Source organism: Narcine bancroftii, chromosome 5, assembly GCF_036971445.1.
Source record: "Narcine bancroftii isolate sNarBan1 chromosome 5, sNarBan1.hap1, whole genome shotgun sequence".
Lineage (NCBI taxonomy): Eukaryota > Metazoa > Chordata > Chondrichthyes > Torpediniformes > Narcinidae > Narcine > Narcine bancroftii.
The window spans coordinates 76,828,852-76,849,013 of NC_091473.1; the positions used below are offsets into that span (position 1 = coordinate 76,828,852).

The 20,162-nt window shown below is 36.9% G+C and overlaps 1 protein-coding gene across 36 annotated transcripts in view; it reads left to right on the plus strand.

Annotated features, from left to right (window-relative positions):
- Window positions 1-20,162, plus strand: part of ptprc (protein tyrosine phosphatase receptor type C) — a 287,098-nt gene that overhangs the window by 80,425 nt on the left and 186,511 nt on the right. For 29 of the 36 annotated variants that reach the window (XR_011357642.1, XM_069937884.1, XM_069937913.1 and 26 more), the window contains exons 1-2: window positions 4,805-4,911; window positions 4,994-5,119. Coding sequence is in view for 35 of the 36 variants with exons in the window: in XM_069937884.1 (XP_069793985.1) it covers window positions 5,047-5,119 (73 nt within the window). In the remaining variant the exon portion in view is untranslated. Of the gene's footprint in view, window positions 1-4,804; window positions 4,912-4,993; window positions 5,120-20,162 lie in introns of those variants that run through there. The other 7 variants (XM_069937915.1, XM_069937916.1, XM_069937917.1 and 4 more) reach the window with 2 other exon arrangements.

The following is a 20,162-nucleotide window of genomic DNA, read 5'->3' on the forward strand; positions in this document are numbered from 1 at the left end:
GTAAAACAAAACTCTGCAGACACCGTGATTGAAGTAAAAACATAATGCTAGAGAAACTCAACAGGTTATAATTGAAAGAGTGAAGATATAGGTAAAGATGAGCCCTTCATCAAGGTACAAACAAAATGTAGGCAGGCACTTGAACAAAATGGTGGTAGGGAGGGGCAGGGGGAGGAGACCTGTTCCACAAGTAGGAGATATTAGAGGGATGAGAGGGAAAGCATACCAGCAAACAGGAGGAGAATGGATGGCTCTGTGAAATGAGAGTGAAAGGGATGTGGAGCTGGAGGAAACAAAACAGATGGATGGAGAAAGGAGAGAGAACCGGGAGTAGGTTAGCAGATACTGGAGAAGTTGATGTTAATAGCATCCAGTTGAAGAGTGCCCAGACAGAATATTAGGTGTTGCTCTTCCAATTTACGTGCTAAGGAGGTAGATAATGAAAAAGGATGAATGGATGATGGACTCAAGGAGGGAGTGGTCCCTACGGAAGGCAGAGAGGAGAGGGGGAGGGGAAGATATGTCTGCTGAGGGATTATGTTATAGGTGATGGCAATTATGGAAAATAATGTTTTGGTTGCAGAGGCTGGTGGAGTTGTAGGTGAGAACAAGGAGAATCCTGTTTTTGTTATGTCTAGGAGCAGAGAGGGCTAGGGCAGGTGAGTGGGAAATGGGGGAGATGCAGATAAGTGCTGAGTTTGTTGGTGGTGGAGATGAAACCATGTTTTATTGAAAGAAAGACAACATCTCAGATGATCTGGACTGGAAGACATCATCTTGGGAGCAGATACAATGAAGTCCTCAGTCTCCATCGTATATGCTCATCCTCACCACCTCTCCGCATCTTCTGTAGTGACTGCTCTCCTGTGACTGTGGGAATTATCTACTACATCCAGTGGTCCCATTGTAGCCTTCTCTACATCAGAGAGACGGGAAGCAAACTGGAAGAATGATTCACGGAACCACATCGCCCTGTCCACATCAATGGCAAGATTTCCCAGTGGCCAACTATTTCAACCTTATGGACCACTCCCCTGCTGATATATCTGTCCATGGCCTTGAGTATTGTCAGATCAAGGCCACTAGTAACTTAGAAGAGCAACACCTAATATTCTGTCTGGGCACTCTTCAACCAGATGCTATTAATATTGACCTCTAGTTTCTGCTAGCCTACTCCCCATTCTCCCTCTCTTCCCTATGCGTCTGTCTTCTTTTCTCCATATCTCCACCCCTTCGCTCTCCTTTCACAGAGCCATCACACTCCTCCTGTTTGCTAGTGTACCTCCCTATTCACCTATTACCTCCTGCCCATGGGTCTGTATTTCTCCCCCTGCCCTTCCCCCACCACCATTTTATTCAGGTGATTGTCTACATTTTGCCCATACATTGATGAAGGGCTTGTCTAAAATATTCGTTATGTATCTTTATCTTTGCTATTTTGAGTACATCATTTGACCTACTAAATTTCTCCAGCATTGTCTTTACTTCAATCCAGGCAACATGCTGTTAAATTTGCTCTTGACCCTCACCATAGCTTCCATAACCATCCTGTGATGAGGAACTGAACACAATATTTCAAGCATGGTCTAAATGAGTATTATAGAGTTGAAACATTACATCTTGACTCGAACTCAGTCCCTCAACTAATGAAGGCCAGCATACTAAAAGCTTTCTTAACTACCCAATCAACCTGTACAGAAACCTTAAGCAATCTATAGATTTGGACCCCAAGATCCCTCTGTTCTTCCACACTGATAAGAATCCCACCATTAACTATGTACTCTTTCTTTAGGTTTGTTCTTCCAAATTGCATCACCTTGCACCTTTCAGGTTTAAACTCCATCTACTACTTTTCTGCCCACCTGTATCCTGTCTATATCTTATTGTAACCTATGGCAAATTTCTAAATGAACCAAAACACCTCCAACCTTTTGCAAACTTACTGACCCATCTCTTTACTTCTTTGCTCAGATCATTCCCAGAACAGAACACTGCAGAATTCCACTAATCACTGAATTCCAGGCAGAATATGTTCCATCCACTACTACCCTCTGATTTTTTTTTAGGCTAGCCAATTCTTAATCCACACAAGATTCCATGGATTCCATGCCTCATGACTTTATGAATGAGTACACCATGTGGGACATTGTCAAATGCCTCTAAATATCCATAAACACCACTTCTACTGTCCTGTCCTATCAATATATTTTGTTACCTCCTCAAAACTCTCAGTTAGGCTTGTGAGGCATGGCCTACCCCTCACAAGCCATGTTGACTATCCTTGAGAAGACTATAATTTCCTAAACGCTCATAAATCCTGTCCCTAAGAATCTTCTTCAATAGTTTGCCCACCACTGATGTAAGACTAACTGGTGTATAATTCCTATGATTTCCCCTATACTTTTTAAAAACAAGGGGACAACTTTTCCCATTCTCCAATCTCCCCCTACCTCCTTTGTGGCCAGGAAGGACACAAAGATCATTGCCAACACCACAGCAATCTCTTTCCTCACTTCCTATAGTAACCTAGGGTAAATCTTATCCAGTCCCAGGGACTTATAATTCCTAATGATTTTAAGAAGGTTCAGCACTTCCTCTTTCTTAATCTCAACAAATTCCAGCACATATGCCTGTTATATTCGGACCTCACCTTGACTAAGGTCCTTCCTTCTGGTGAACACTGAAGCAAAGTATTAATTTAAGACCTCCCCTACATCCTCTTCCTCCAGGCACATGTTGTCTCCTTTATCCTTAAGCAGCCCTCCCTTCATTTCACTCTGACCATTCTTCTATTATTCATATATGCACAGAAAGGGTTTCTCATGATCCCATCCTTTGCTTCTTAAATCTTATAGATGTTTCCTTCTTCCTCTTAACTTGGCTGCCTCACCTGTTTTGTTAACCAGTTTCCTTATCCTACCATCTTTTCCCTGTCTCAATGGGTCAAACCTATCCAGAACCCAGCACAAGTGGTCCCTGAACATCCTTCACATTTCTTCTGTGCTTTTCCCTGAGAACATTTGTTCCCAGTATACTCTCCCCAGTTCCTGCCTAATCCAATTATAATGAGCCCTTCCCCAATTTAACATTTTACCATTTTGTCTGGTCTCATCCTTGTCTATAGCCATGCTAAATGTTCAGGAGATGTGGTCATTTTCATAAATACCTTCCCCCACTGAGAAGTCTGTCACCTGACCTGGTTCATTACTGAATACCAGATCCAGTATGGCCTCTCGTGTAACCTGGTCCACATACTGTATTAGGAATCCTTCTTGGACACATTAGAGTTAGTGGCATAGCTGAGGGGTGGGCTTTTGACATGTTTCAAAAGTGGCCCCTTTCTCCCTTCTGGTCTGATGCCTTCAACACCCCCCCACCCCCCCCCCCCCCCCGCTCCCAACCCCACCAGGTCAAACACTGCCAAAAAAAATCAGTGAGGCCAGCCATTCAACAACTGATTCACCATCTGGTAATATGTTGTGGTGCCTTTTTTTATGTCCTCGCTCCCCCTAACTTTAGAACCTGGCTACATCCCTGATTAGAATACTCATTAGTGTTTCGAATTAACAAGAGATGATCTTTCTGTACATTGTAAGGTTGTGAAGGATCAAAATAGGCTCATTGCTGGGAGAGAGTCTTCCCTTGTTTGGTTCATGAGAATTCGGGTACACAACTTCAGAATAAAGGGTCACTTTTTTAAGATGCATTCCTGGAAAACCATCCAAATCACGATTATCCATAAACAATATTTCCATTGACAATATTTTTTGTTTAATTTACACATTATATTTATTTAGTTACATTTCTCACATAAATTATTAACAGCATTTTTTTATTCCATATCTCAAATTTTTGGGTGGCGATACATGATTCACACAAGGTGGATTTTAATTATTTAATGAACAATACTTTTGTTTTATCTTAAGGAGGCCTAATGTACACTTGTGAGAAGAAGCAAAATATGTAAAATACATGTTTATACTCCAACTTTTTATTTATTAGAGATCACAAATTGTAGGATTATAATTATTAGAGAATGCCTTAGAAATTGATGTTAATTTGTATTTTTCCCCATGGCCAAGGGATACATGAACATAATATATGATCAGCTGTGATCTTACTAAATGGTGTTAAGACATAAAGGGCTGCATGCACCTACTTCTATTTCTTCTGTTCTTATTCTAAAATTAAATTAAAATGAACAAGTCACATCTGCTTGTCATGTGAACAGTTAAGAGAGCAGCAGCTGTGTTATCTCCAAAAGCCTGTTCTGGGCATGACAGCTTCTTTATTAGGAGTTTTTTTTAGTGACTCCACTTTTGTTTCTGGGCTGACATATTTTTCCACCTGGCAGAGGGACTGTATTTCCGGCATGAAATATCCGATTAACATTTCTGATGTGATGTCATCTGAGTTACAAGGGTTGGATGGGATTGTTGGTGGTAGGGACATATTTTGCTGTTTGCCAACTTACTTAAGTATACATCAACAGAAGATATTAGCTCCATTTATTGCAGTTCTTATCTCAAATGACTATAAACCTGTTCTTCTGCCTCATGCATGAGTGAAAGTTGCTGTGCAGATTTATGTGAGATAAAAAAATTATATTGAAGTTTTTGCCCTCATCTGTTCACATACTGAGTCCTAGTCTACTGTGAAAGATTCCCATCAAAATACATATATGATTCATATAACTTGCTTTGCTAAGTGCTTTTTGGAGAAGTTTCTATGCAACGCAGTTTTGCACAAGTGAGCAACTTCCTGAAGATAGTGCTGGGAACCTATAGAGTGACGAGCAGCTATGAGTTACATCACTTGTATATCAGGAACAAGTGGTTCGAGGCTTTGACAAACTTGAAGGAAGTTGCATGCATCGAACATCCATCAAGGCAGACGTGTGCGCCCTTCTAAGTTAGTTTGAACACTGGAGTGAATTGCCATGGTTTATTGTTTTTAACATCCCACAAATAAAGGTTGTGTTGTTTTTCGACAGGACGTATGGTGTTTAATGTCCCAGCCAAAGCCGATCACCAGCTGAGCTAAAACATGAGCAAGTTTGCCCATCTGAAATTCTTGGCTCTTGCCGCAGCATTTTTGGGTGCAACGATTGAAGGTGAAGGTAAAAAAAAAGTTATTTTCTCATGAAATATGTGTTAATATTCCGCTTTAATGTTTCAGATTGTTTCATTTTTAAATTAGTGAATATCAGTGATGAATGGGGGTGGGGGGGAAACTGGTCTTATTTTGCTTTGTACAATTAGATGTGTTACATTACAAACTGAAATTAATCCTATCCCAAAATAATTATATTGGATCAAATTTCCATAAAACACTTTACTCCTGATTATGAGAAAAATATTGGAAAAACAACAGTTTAGAGCAGAAATGTCCCTTTTTAATATAGAAACAATTAGTTCTCCTTTTTTTTCACAACTGCTTAAAATGAAGTGATTGCTTTTCTTATTGCAGTAGAAAACTGACAAAATACATTTGGGACAATTTGTGCTTTTTTTTAATGAATAAGACATAATGAATGCTGAGGATGTCAGTAATTTGTTCCTTGGGTGAACATGCCTGCTAGAAGTTTTTTCAGATATTAAGGTTGCTTCCACATTTAATAAAAGTTTTCAACTTGAAAACTTTTCAAGTCCGATAATAGCAATAATTTTTCTGTATATGGTGATTTGCTATCCTCGTTTGGATTGGAGATCATGTAGTGCAATGCGTAAGAAACTGAACTCTGATTGCATTCAGTAAATATTTTTTTTATATTGTCATTTGTGGGGTTTTTTTTGTTCATGTGCACCAGTTGATCAAATGTAAAACCATGTAGTTCAATTTTACATGCAGGTTTGAGAAATTTCCCTTTTAGAAGATACTTATTTAATTTTGGATTCCATACTTTGAACAAAATTAAACATGTTTTGACCATTTTTGAATTTAAATTTTTTAACCAAGCTTTCTACATTTCAATTTTTTTTTCAATGTGAGTGATGTAAGCCTGAAATATATTTAATGTATATTCTCCATAACTCTGAAGCGTGTTGATTATTTTTTAACTCAAGCATGTTTGTCAAAATTATGGAACATTAAACAAAAATTAAAAGTAACTTTTTTTTAACTTACAAATGAAAGAGAACCGTGGTATTTGGGTTCAGGTAGAAGGTTGCATTGAATTTATGTACTTTCTGGACAAGTAGAATTTTGAACCACTTGTAAAGAATATGTTTCAATCTATTATGATTTTCTTCTGACATTATCTGCTCTTCTCTTTATCTCAGTTCATTTGTTATAGTTAACAGCAAACTTCCTTGAAATACACCTTCATATTTTTTATGGAACTTATAATAAGTTGTCCGGAACATTTGAAATATGGTTTCCATTCTGTACTCAGTGAAGTCATTAAGTAGATAAAACTTTGGTCTCTGTAAAGGCAAGGAGTAATATTTCAGAATTTGCACATTTCAAATTTTACAGAAGGAAGTGCAGGTGTCATGCCCCTAAAACAATATGTGGGCACATTTAGAACGCTGATTCATTAAATGCAGCTGGTGCAGCAACTAAATATTTTCCTGTACCAAATGCCTACTTCCATGGTCCTAAATTATTCCCAAGCTGATATTTTCTGTCATCTTGGTAATTCTTATTTTTCATAACGGGCTATTTGTTTGAGTAACTTTTATTACTTCCCCAAACCACATTGCAAGCAATTAAATTCATGAGATCTTAACAATCAACCTGAATCTCAGCATCAATATGCACTTAACATTTTAACTTGATTGATAAAACCCTTTTTTTTTTGACAATTAAGACAGCTTGTCCAAATGTAGAAATACATGAACCGATGGCATAGAAAAAATTACATCCAAACAAATGAATTTGTGGCAGTCTTTCGAGGCTGAGGAAAGGAATTTCAGTGAACATGCTAATCATGTTAGTGAATGAAGGGGTGATGTAACCTTTTCGCAGTAGACATATACCTGAAAGAGTAGATTCTACTTTGATTCAATTTTATATCCAAAACTTGGCATCTCCGACAGTACATCCTTCCCTTTGTACTGCACAACAGTGCCTATTGATGCTATGCGTCCGAGCCACTGGAAAAGGATTTCGCGTGTATAGATTTTAGGAAGATGATTGTGACATGCTTGAAACTTTTGTTGTTACTTGAGAAAGTATGGCTGAACAGTGGTTTATGTATGTTGGACTTTGGATCAATGAATGAAGGTGGCTGATTAGGCTTTGATCATGGGTACAGGTTTGTTTAAAGTAATTGCAGAAGATACACTCCTCTTACTGTTCTGTTCATGCATTATTAGACACAATTTATTATGACTAACTGAGAGTATCTGTAGTAAAAAACAATTTCTGAGATACAAGCTCCAATTCATCAGAAAGAGAGCCTCTCAACAATGTAATGACATCTCCTCAGCTACATCAGAAGATAAGAAAGTTACCTTTTGAGATATTAAAGAACTCATGATAGGTGTTGTCCATTCATCCTTCAAGCCTGCTCCACTGTTTGATATGGCTTTAGGAGCACTCTAATTGATATGACTGTGATGCATCAATATATCATGTAGAACTTCACCTATGTTAAACCTTCACATAAACCTGTTATTCTTTGAGTCAGGATATATAAAGAAAGAGAAAGAAAAGTCTATTGGTTAACTTGATCCACTAGATGGTGCAACTTTGATTTCAGCATCTGCAGTTCTTGTGTTCCTCCACTCTGTCAAAGTTGCCTTGCTGGTTCTGCTGACTCCATGAAAAAAATGTGGCCTGTTGCAACAGAAGAAAACTGACATGCAGAAGACAACCATGCAGATTATAGCTCCCCATGATGCAACACTGAATTAATTTATCCCACCTCACATGAAAAGTACATATATTTTCTATTTTTTTGTGTGTTTTCTAAGTACCAAAGTGCAAAAGTTCATGTAGGCATCTTGTAAAGCCACTTAAGACCATTCAGCAGTTCACAGCCCAGTGATAGATGAGAAGTTCTACTTTATCCTAGTTGGAGTCAGCTCCTTTGTCATTACTCTGGAAAATGATTCTTGAAGGAGGATGGCCAAGTGCACAAAGATGTAAATCATTAAATTTGAAGACAAAATACAAGTCATAGATTTTGTGATTTTCCTTGTGCTTTGATTATTTCTGTTGATTTACACCAGTTTAGACATAGTCTTTGACACGGTTGGCATGATCAAGATGGATGGTTAATTGGATCTAATATGCAGGCTACATTCAAAGAATTAGCATTCTGTTGAAGTTCTTCCAAACTGGAATTATAGACATGGGGCCTTTTAAGCTATCCCAACATATTACAATATATGCTTTGGGCCTATTAATTTAGATGTATCGAATAATACACTCAAAATTCTTCATTTTTAAAGTGAGCCATTAGGATTTGTTTGGTTTTGATTTAATTGCTTCAAATTTCTTTATTTGTTCACATGTACCTGCTTTTGGATGCTCAAACAAGCTCTGATAGCTCAGTGATTAGAGCACTGGTCTTGGAAACCATGGGTCAGGAGTTTGTTCCTTGCTGGGGACTCATTTCTGTGAGGGATGCTGGACAAAATGGTATCTCTCTGTCTTCCTTATGGTAGACAAAGTTAAAGAATTTCATGTATGTTACATTCTAAATGTCATATTACGTGTCAATAATGGAACCTTTACCTTTTTACAATTTGGTATAAATTGTTTGAAGTGCTGCAAACATTGGCAATAAAGCCTGTTGAATGTCATACCATCAAGTAAGAATGTTGTGGTAGATAGTGGGTTCACATCTTCCTTGTGGTTAAAGCTGTGGCTTGGCCTGAAGTGAAACAACTACAAAATAGTCAAGCGACATATTGTAGGAAAAGAGTCTGCCATTTTGTCAATTGTCAATCTTTGCCAATTTATCATGGAGATTGAGTAATGAAGATTTGTATTTATTATACTGAAATCTGTGCTTTGGACAGGTTCAAGAATTGAGAAGATTCAGCAATTGTATTCCATTTACTAGCCAAAAATAATTAAGCACATTTTTACAAACAAAGTTTAGGTTCACCAGCTTTACCTAATGTGTTTCAAGTTTTAAAAGAGTTACTTTAAAAAAGCACAATGAATGTGCAAAATCTTTCAAACACTTTTGAGTGGTGCATGTAATTCTACTCACAATGCCATGAACAGAGGCCTAGGTAGACTACAAAATTTAAAAAAAACTCTTTACAAGGATTATGTGGGTCACATAGGTGAGAAGAACAGGCTGGGATTATTTGTTATTGAAAAGCAAAGACTGAAGTTTGACGCAGCAGATGTCTTTGAAGTAATGACAGAGAAAGGACAGAAACATGATTCCTCTGGTGAGAAGGAACAAAACTTGAGGCCATTGATATAGATAAATGCAAAAATAAAATGGATAATTCAGAAGTACTTACTAATGCAGAGAGCATTACGAATGTGGGATGTTATCACAGTGAGTAGTTTGAATGGATACGTTTAAGGGGAAACTAAAAACATTTAAATAAGGGAGAAATTATAGACGGAGTTGTGGAAGAAGGCATGTTGAGAGCACACACTACATCATAGGTTTATTGTTTGCATTTACTCTTAATGTTTTAAGTAATCAGATGATAGGAACTGCCATTGCAAGCAGGTAAACTGAATCTCATGAGAAACTGCAGATGGTCGAATCTGAAGCAATACTCACATTTTTGGAGGAACTCATTGAGTCAAGCAGCATCAACAGGTGTGAAAAAATGTAAATGTGGCATACCACACCCTTCTTCAGATCTTCTGAAGGATTCCAGCCCACATTGCTGATTTATTTTGCCTCCCACTAATTGACCCATTAAATTCCTCCAGGAGATGGTGTGAAGGCAGGCTGAGTGCCAGGCTTTTAATTTCCCAGAAATAGGTCATTTTCTTTGATATGCTACATTGAAGGAAAATTGTCTTTTCCTCTGCTGTGGCAGGTTCATGAGTGAGAAGCAATTAATATTCTCCTCACTTGTGTTGATAAATTGGGACCCTCATTCGAGATGGTTATTGCCTTTTTTCAAACTTTATTTATTTGAAAAATTATTAGTAGTAATACAGAATACATTCCATAAAGACAATTTTATATGTATATATATATATATATATATATATATAAATAATAATAAAAAAAGAAAGAAAAAAAATCCCCACCCACCCTCCCACCCCATCAGCCAGCTCTCTTAAGGAGAGCCAAAAAGATACAAACAGAAACTAAGAATATATAATAAATCAAAATACATCTAAATGCATATATTCCAAATATGGTAACCACTTACTAACAATTAGATTATATGTAATTTTTTCCATAACAATACAAGCTTTCAATTCATTATGCCATCACATTATATTAATCACTATATTATCTTTCCATGTACTTGCATCCCATTTTCGAGCTACAGAAAATGCTAAACTTACAAATGCAATTTGAAATTTATCTAACACTAATCCCTTTAAAGGAATCATATAACCCATTAAAAAAAATAGATGGATCTAATGGTAACAAAGTTATATAAATTTTCCAAAATTAACCTAATTTCTTCCCAGAATGGTTGTACATGTACACAAGACCAAACAGCATGTAAAAAAAAGTACCAATACATACACCACATCTAAAACAAGAGTCCAAATTACTAAAACCATATTTTTTCAATTCTCTGGGGTTAAATACAACTGATGTAAAAAGTTATAATTAACTATTCTATACCGCACATTCATCAATTTAGTAACACTATTTGCCCAATAATCTTCAGGAAAAACAAAGGCTAAATAATTTTCCCATTTAAGTTTAGACTTTTCCCATTCCGGTTTATCTTGTAATACTTGGTTCTTTTCTTTGGCTTGGCTTCGCGGATGAAGATTTATGGAGGGGTAATGTCCATGTCAGCTGCAGGCTTGTTTGTGGCTGACAAGTCCAATGCGGGACAGGCAGACACGGTTGCAGCGATTGCAAGGGAAAATTGGTTGGTTGGGGTTGGGTGTTGGGTTTTTCCTCCTTTGTCTTTTGTCAGTGAGGTGGGCTCTGCGGTCTTCTTCAAAGTAGGTTGCTGCCCACCGAATTGTGAGGCACCAAAATGCATGGTTTGAGGCAATATCAGCCCACTGGCGGTGGTCAATGTGGCAGGCACCAAGAGATTTCGTTAGGCAGTTCTTGTACCTCTTCTTTGTCACGGTGGCCAGTGGAGAGCTCGCCATATAACATGACCTTGGGAAGGCGATGGTCCTCCATTCTGGAGACGTGACCTACCCAGCGCAGTTGGATCTTCAGCAGCATGGATTCTATGCTGTCGGCCTCTGCCATCTTGAGTACTTTGATGTTAGGGATGAAGTCGCTCCAATGAATGTTGAGGATGGAGCGGAGACAACACTGGTGGAAGTGTTCTAGGAGCCGAACAGGAGTGTGGGTATGACAACGGCTCTGTATATGCTAATCTTTGTGAGGTTTTTCAGTTGGTTGTTTTTCCAGACTCTTTTGTGTAGTCTTCCAAAGGCTCTATTTGCCTTGGCGAGTCTGTTGTCTATCTCATTGTCAATCCTTGCATCTGATGAAATGGTGCAGCCGAGATAGGTAAACTGGTTGTACATAACAGAAATATAACCCCTTTTTGGTATAGAAGAAATCAAACACTTGAATTCTGTCAATACAGGTAAAATCATCTCTCTACCATATATATTTTTCACCAAAGCTTGAAGTTGATAATAAACAAATAAATAATTTTCAGCAATATCAAAATGCTCTTTCAATTGATTAAAAGAAATAAATTGTCCTTCTACAAAACAATCCTGTAACTTTTTATACCCTTAGAATCCCAACTCTTTAAATGACTATTAAACATTGAAAAAGAAATAAGCTGATTGTTATATAGTGGAGTTAAAATTGACAATTTACCTTTTGATCCTAAATTCTTTTTTTTTTGTCTATACCTTAAATAGATGTTTTAATATCGGCGTATTATATTCCCTCAACAAATTTACATTCCATCGAAATATAAATCGATGCACCTCAACTTCAGAAATACAAGCCATCTCAACTTTAGCCCAACTCGGGGGTTGGTCCAAATCCATCAGTGTACTACTAAATGTCAACTGGGCTGCTTCATAATAATTTTGAAAATGGGGTAATTAAAGCCCACCTAACGTATACTTCCAAGTAAGTTTATATAGTGCTACCCGCGGTAATTTACCATTCCATAAAAATTCTCTCATGACTTCATTTAAATCCTGAAAAAAATCCCTTTGAAAGAGAACACGGTATTGATTGAAATAAATATTGAATACAGGGAAAAATATTCATCTTAATACAATTAACTCGACCAATTAAAGTTAATGGAAAATCTTTCCACTTAATTAAATCTCCTTTAATCTTTTTTAATAAAGGAACATAATTTAATTTATATAAAGATTGATACTCAGTATTTACAATTATTCCTAAATATTTAATTTTATCAGACCATTTCAGTTTTATAATGTTTTTATACTCTGAATAGTCTCCTTCTCAGACTGGCAAAATTTCACTCTTGTCCCAATTAACTTTATATCTAGATAATGTTCCATATTGTAATAAACATTTCTGCAAGTGTGGCAATGATGGTTCTGGGTTTGTTAAATATATCAAAACATCAACTGCAAATAAATTAATCTTGTACTCTTCATTCATAACTCTCATCCCTCTTATCTGTTCATTCTGTCTTATTGTTGAGCTAATGATTCAATAGCCAATGGAAACAGGACTGGTGACAATGGACAACATGTTAAGTTGAATGCGTCAATTTAAACGATGATAAGACTTGACCATTTGTCACCACCCTAGCAATCGGGTTTGTATATAAAGCTTTAACCCAACCAATAAAAAAGGGCCAAATTTAAACTTCTCCAATACCTTAAATAAAAAAAATCCCATTCAACCCTATCAAAGGCTTTTTCCATGTCAAGCACAACCATCTTTGGATGGTCTTTGGATGGTTGGGCTGCTGTCGATATGCATTGACCAAACTAATCAATCAAAGAATATTATCTGATGCATTTCTATTTTTAATAAAACCTGTTTGATCAACATGTATCAATTTAGGTAAATACTTGGCAAGTTGGTTTGCTAACACTTTTGCTATAATTTTATAATCAACATTCAATAAAGAAATAGGTCTATATGCAGACACTTTCAATGGGTCTCTATCTTTTTTCGGGATTACAGTAATTAAAGCACTAGAGCAAGATTCTGGTAACTCATGCTGTTCAGTCACTTGTTGTAAATCCTCCTCAAACACTGAAGGTAAATATTCATGAAAGATGTTATAAAATTCCACCAAAAATCCATTGTCTCCTGGTGATTTCCCATTTGTCATCTCCAACATAACCGCCTTAATCTCAAATTCTGTAAACGGAGCTTCCAGATCCATAACATCCTCCTCTTCTAATGCTGATAACATTAACTTAGATAAATAAGAATCAATAGAACCACTATCCTGTTTCCCCTCAGAAGTATACAATTTTTTAAATAAAATGAATAAAACTGATCATTAATTTCCTGAGGTTTATAGGTAACTGTTGAATTCTTTTTTATAGCATTAATAGTCCGTGAAACCTGTTCCATCTTTAACTGCCATGCAAGTACCTTCTGTGCCCTCTCACCCTACTCATAATAACGCTGCTTAGATCGATTAATTAAAAATTCAAATTGCTAAGACTGCAACATGTTATAATGCAATTTCAAGTTAGCCAAAGCCACTTTTTTTTATCTTCTGTCACTTCTTTCTGAAATTCCTTCTCCAATTCATCAATTTGTTTTTCTAATTCTAAACTTTCTGGCATATACTGCTTCTTAACTTTAGTGGTATAGCTAATAATCTGTCCTCTTAAGTAAGCTTTTAATGCATCCCATAACACAAAATGACTTTCTACTGAATTAGCATTCTCCATCAAAAACAAAGTAATCTGTTCTTTAACAAAGGTAACAAACTTTGTTTTTTTCAACAACATTGTGTTAATTCTCCATCTATAAGATGAACGTACTACTTCTGAACTTAAACAAGAAAACAAATAAAGAATGATCTGATATAACCCTGCTTTTATATTCCACCTGTAATTCCCTGCCTTGTAAATGTGCCAATACTAAAAAAAAATCTATTCTAGAAAATGAATCATGTTGAGACGAATAAAAAGAGAAATCCTTCTCTGTAGGATTGACCCTTCTCCAAATATCTACCAGAATTAAATCTTTCATCAAGGCCCCAATTTGTATCACCATCTTTGATTTCTTTATACTTTTTTGGGGATCTTTCCAGCAAAGGATCCAAGACACAATTAAAATCTTCCCCAACTAAAATATTTTCATTAGCTTGATTTAACAACAAAAAAGCATCCAAAATAAAATACTCATCATTCACGTTAGGTGCATAGACATTAAGCAAAGTCCAAGATTCAGTATATATTTTACAATTCACCCTTAAAACCCTTCCAGCATTTCCTTCCATAGTTTGCAATTCAAAAGGCAAATTCTTATGAATTAAAATTGCTACACCTTTTGCCTTAGAATTAAATGAAGAAAAAAAACACATGTCCAACCCAATCTCTCTTCAATTTCAAATGTTCTTTTTCAGTCAAATGTGTTTCTTGTAAAAAGGCAATGTCAATTTTCATTTTCTTGATATAAGCCAAAACTCGCTTTCACTTAGTTGGATTATTTAACTCCTGAACATTAAAAGTTGCAAATTTCAAATTAGACATCCTTATAAACTAACAATATTATCACTTACTACAAAGTATCACTCCCCTTATAGTAACTTAAGACCACTATCCCTCCCCTAAATTTTTTTTAATGTAAAAAAAAATTGATTATCCCCCCCAAAAAACTACCCAAAGGTAGTAATGCCCTAAAAAACTGGGTGTGCCACTAGTGGCAGATGACTTTCAAAGATTTCAGTGCTATCCATCCACCCCAGCTAGAAATACATCATTCACATCAACACAATCCAGTACTGTAAATATATTCAACCCAATGACTCCATTCCCAATGATTGTTCCAGATCTTCAATGTCAATAAGACTTTGTGTTAAAACTTCTTTCTCTCCATTCTTTCCATTTTTCCTATTCTTCCCATTCCCATGCCCATTTCCATTTCCATTTCCCTTCTTTTTAGGCAATGATGGCGAAACTCTTCCATGTCCTTGCAAATCCGGTAATGAATTAACAAAAATTAATGCCTCATGGTCATTCTCAAAAAATTGAGATTGAAAGTTACCATAAAAGACTTTTAATACAGAAGGGTATCGAAAAGCAAATTTATAACTCTTCCGCCACAGTACTTCTTTAGCCGAATTAAATTCCCTTCGTCGCCAAATAATATCCTGACTCAGATCTGCATTAAAAAATACTCTGTTATTCTGGATCATCATTGCAGATTGACTTTGTCGTGCATTCTGTACCGCCAATTGTAATATAATTTCTCTGTCCTGATTGTTCAGGCAACGAACTAAGACCACCCGTGGCGGTTGTCGCGGTAACGGTTTCTTTCGTAATGCTCTATGTGCCCTCTCCAGTACTAAGCCTTCCGAAAAAACTCTTGCCCAGCACCTCGGGAATCCAATTCTTGAAAAATTTTATTGGATCAGGCCCTTCAATGTCTTCTGGGAGACCCACAATTTTCACATTATTTCTCCAATTTTGATTTTCCAATGAATCAATTTTTTTTCTGTAAGTCTTTCTTCTGGATTCCCCAATCCACTAAAGAATCTTCCACTTTCTCCATTTTTTCCTTATTGCATTCAACTTGATTTTTACATTCAGAAAAAGCTATTTCAATTTTTAAAAATTTTTCTTGCACTGTATCCACTGATTTAATACATTTATTGACATCACTCTTAACTGTAGGTATATCTTCAGACATATTAGATATTTTAGTTGTCATATCCAGAAATCCTTGAGTCATTTGTTTAAACATATTGTCCATTTGGTTGGCAATCCCTTCCAAGATGGTGCAAACAGACTCCATTCCAGATTCCAATTCCACATTTTGAGGCCTACCTTCTCTAAACTCCACCTCCAATTGTTCCTGTGAACTGCTTGTTAAAAGTCTTCCTCTTCTTCCAGCATTGTCGGTCCCCTCCCGGTGCGGCTGCGGGTTTGCACACCCAATGGCGGCATCCCAACCATGTCGGGATGCTGCCGCTCGGACCCCCCCCCCACCACAGCCCACACATGATCCAGTAGCTCACGGACCCTTGAAGCATCACGCATGCCCGGTAAGGCCAGGGACTGCACAGAGATGGCTTCCAACGCCATTCTGCGGGTCACTGGCCCACCCGACGGCAGCCCGAGCTCGTCATCATGCCGGCGCCTTCTTGTGGGGGCAAGATCGGCGCCAGTGTAATACTCAGCCTGGCAGGAGTTCTCTGTGCCTTGGAGGTTCCAAATGACGAATCCGTGGTTTCAGTTGAACAGGTAGGCCTCAATTCTTCAGCACTTTTAAAAGGTAATTTCTTCTGTAGTTGAGCTTTCATTATGACCCACTAATGTTCCCAAAAATAAAAAATACAACTTTTAATCACTTATATAAACTTTAACGACAGGTGCTTAAAAAACTGGCTGAGGAAGGGTGGGATCACACATCTGGTCCCTACGCCATCTTGCCATGCCCCCCCCCCCCCTCCAAGATGGTTACAGTCTACAGGTACTTTGGCCAAATGGCTCAGTTACATGCATTTTTTTTATTAGTGAATGCTTGTGCACTGAAACTAGTCTTCCATTACAACAAGAAGATTGTTCCATGAATCAGCAATATGTTTCCATATTGCTTTATCTTCTCTATTTCAGAGGATTCTGAGAACTGATCTCCAACATGTTCAGTACTTTTGGAAGAGAATAGTTTCATGCTCTATGACAATGCATCAGAAGCATCTGATACTATTCTGTGTTAAACACCACTGCTGCAAGTTATGTTTTGGAGATAGATAAGGAGCATAAAACAATTTTGTTTTATTTTCTGATCTACAATAGGACATGAGGTGACATGAGTAAAACATGAAAGTCTGCAGAAACCTTGGTTGATGTAAAAACACAATTCTGGAGAAATTCAGTAAGTGAAAGAGTGTCCTTTATATAGAAAAGATAAAAATGCATAACTGACAGTTTGCTGACATTTTTCCATATCTTGAAGAAGATCTCAAGCCTGAAACATCGATTATGTATTTTTATCTTTGCTATATAAAGAACACTCTTTCACCTGCTGAGTTTATCTAGCATTGTGTTTTTACTGTAGAGGTGACATTTTGGCTGCTGATCAAGATTAAACAACATCATGCCAAGATGGACATTAAACAACAAACTTTCCTTACCTGTGATACAATTCCTCATAATCTTATAGTTTTGTATGTGACTGATCTAAACTCTAACATTTTTTAGGGACAGCAAGTAAGGATCAAAAACAGGCTAAAATCTTGTACTTTTCTAAACGTTTTTTTCATTCTTTATTCACATATGATGCTTGATTATATTGATATAATTTAACACATCTTAAGAACAAGACTAGAACTTCCTAATGTTTCATTGCCTTTCAGTAAGATCATAGTTGATCTGATCTAATCTCTTCAGTATTCAGTTTATCTATGGTAACCTTTCATCTGCTATTTAGCGAGCATCTATTTACCTCTGCTTTGAAATGTTCATGACTGCTTCCATTGCCTTTTTAGGAAAATAATTCCAAAGAATTATGGCCCTCTCAGGAATGAAAATTGCCTTGAATACATCTTCTATGGGCAATGCCAAAGTGAATTTGCAGCAAGGGTCAATTCCAAAATATTTCAAAACACAAATTTAAACAAATTGCAGATCAAGTTATTTCATGTTGAGAAAAAGATTTAATTCCTTTATGTCCATCTATTAAACAAAGTAAAACAGTGTGCTTTTTTTTTGGGGGGGGGGTAGGTGACAGTAAATTTTCATAATGTCATGGAAACAATAGGGGAAATGTAACTTTTTTTGTGTTGTTTATTTCTGGCACCAATCCAGATGATTGCCATGTGCTTGCTGTGTGATGATCATGGTTAAGCTTATATCCTGTCACAGAGCAGTTCATTAGTTGGAAGGAGATGAAATCCCATGGTGCTATGCTTGGTATGTAAGGTTAGATTTTGAGGTGGGATACAGCCTTCCTGGAGGAAGGCTGTGGAAGACTGGTGCCACAAGGTCCAACAATCACCACTGAGGTATTGATATTTAAGAACAGTTTAAAAAATTCTAAATAAAAAAACAAATGTATATATATATATATATATATATATATATATACCTGTCCCTTAGATTTGAATATTTCAGAGGAGACCCAGTGGCGGGAGAAAATGGTAAGATCTCTAATTACACCGAGGGTGTGGCAGCCTGGTTTGAGGTTCATCTCAATGACACTGTGGAACCTTTGGTTGATAGTGAGTTTCATTTCAGTTCTAACACACATCGAAGGCTAGAAAAAATCATTTCAGTCTCTCTCCTCTCCACCTTCATGCCTTATGTTTAGGGTTAACAACCACCAGAGTCAAGGTTGTGAGATGACTGCCCTGATATACTTCCTCCTGACTGGCTTCGGTTGTTTTGCTGCCTCCATGTTGAAGGAAGCCATCAATATTTGGTGTTGCTGTTCCACCATTCTGTTTTATTCAGATGAACTAATTTAAGAAACCAGTGGGATTCTAACTGGAGAATAGGAGCCTTAGGAACAGGAGTAGGCCACTGGGCTTTTTTGACCCAGTCTTTTCTTTAGATGTTGCTTGATAAATTTTTGCTGATTGACAATGGAATGTCAATTTCCCTTCTGTTTGTAGAGGTTGCATCGCAAACACTTTGAGATTCTGGTTGCGCTGCAGATTCATGGATTAGTTAAGAAAGCTTGAAGTAAAAAAATGAACTGTGGGTGTTATTTTTTGAGTGATAAGAGAAAAAACATTTTTTGTAGCATGGCTGATCACGAAAAGGAAGTGGTCTTGAAAGTACAAGTTCAACTCCAATAAATTTGAAGTTTACCACATTTGGTTAGCTTTTACTCTTGCTTGTTCTTTTGTTAAAATAGTAAAGATATGAACTCATCAGAGAGCAGCTGTGAACATTTCTCCATACTCAATGATTTATGGAATAAAGCAATGCATTTTTCATTCAGTGGATAGATACTCTGAGTGCTTCCATAATAAAAATCCTATTTTCATAGTTATCCTGACTGGAAACAACTGGCCAATATTTGCAACCCCATTTCCATTGTACCACAAATTAAAATTGAAATTACAGCTCCTCTGCACTTCATTGCTCTTGTGAGTAAGCTCATTTTGCTGATTGTGAATATTGGAATCTGACTGGTTATCAACACTGTCTTTGGTGGTTGAAAATCTCTCAATTTTCTGGGACTATTTGGTACACGCCCATGCCCATAATTTCAAATTAGAGGGCAATACTAATGAATTCAACTGTGTTGGAGTCAAATTGACTTCTGCTGTGCTGAAATGAAAATGATGAAGGAATGCTGAGTAAATTGATCATTTAAAAAGTTTATTTTTAAGATGATTATGGGGAGGAACAAACATGGGAGTAAATCCCTAACCAAGAGTAGGTTGTAATAAAGGTGCTTCATGCAGCCTACATGATTAATTAAAATATTAGGAGTTGATTTGAAGGAAAAAAAAGATAAATTGAGGAAAAAAATCTATTTTAATTATTAAGGATCATGGTGGCAGAGTATAAAATTTAGAAACAGGTTTTTCTGTGGTGAACTTTGGGAGCATTCTGTTTGCAATGTTAATCAACCCTTGGAGCATTCTTCCACAAATTATAATTAATGTTAAGTCGATTGTTTATGTGGTCAGACAGAATATTACGCATAGCTGAGGTGCAAGCGATTGCAATTGCTGGAATACAAGCAGCAACGCAAAAAAAAAGCTGCTGGAGGAATTCAGCATGTTGAGTAGTGTCTGAAGGGGATTGGAATTTTTGGTGGTTCTAGTTGAGACCTTGCATCAGGAGTTGAGAGTAGAGTGGACCCATTACGAAGAGGAGGAGGCAGGGTAGAGCTCATGCAAAATTCATCTCTTGACCTTGAGACAAACATTGTTTTATGACTTAACACATTAACTGTATTCCTTTCTGACCTGATGTTTTGT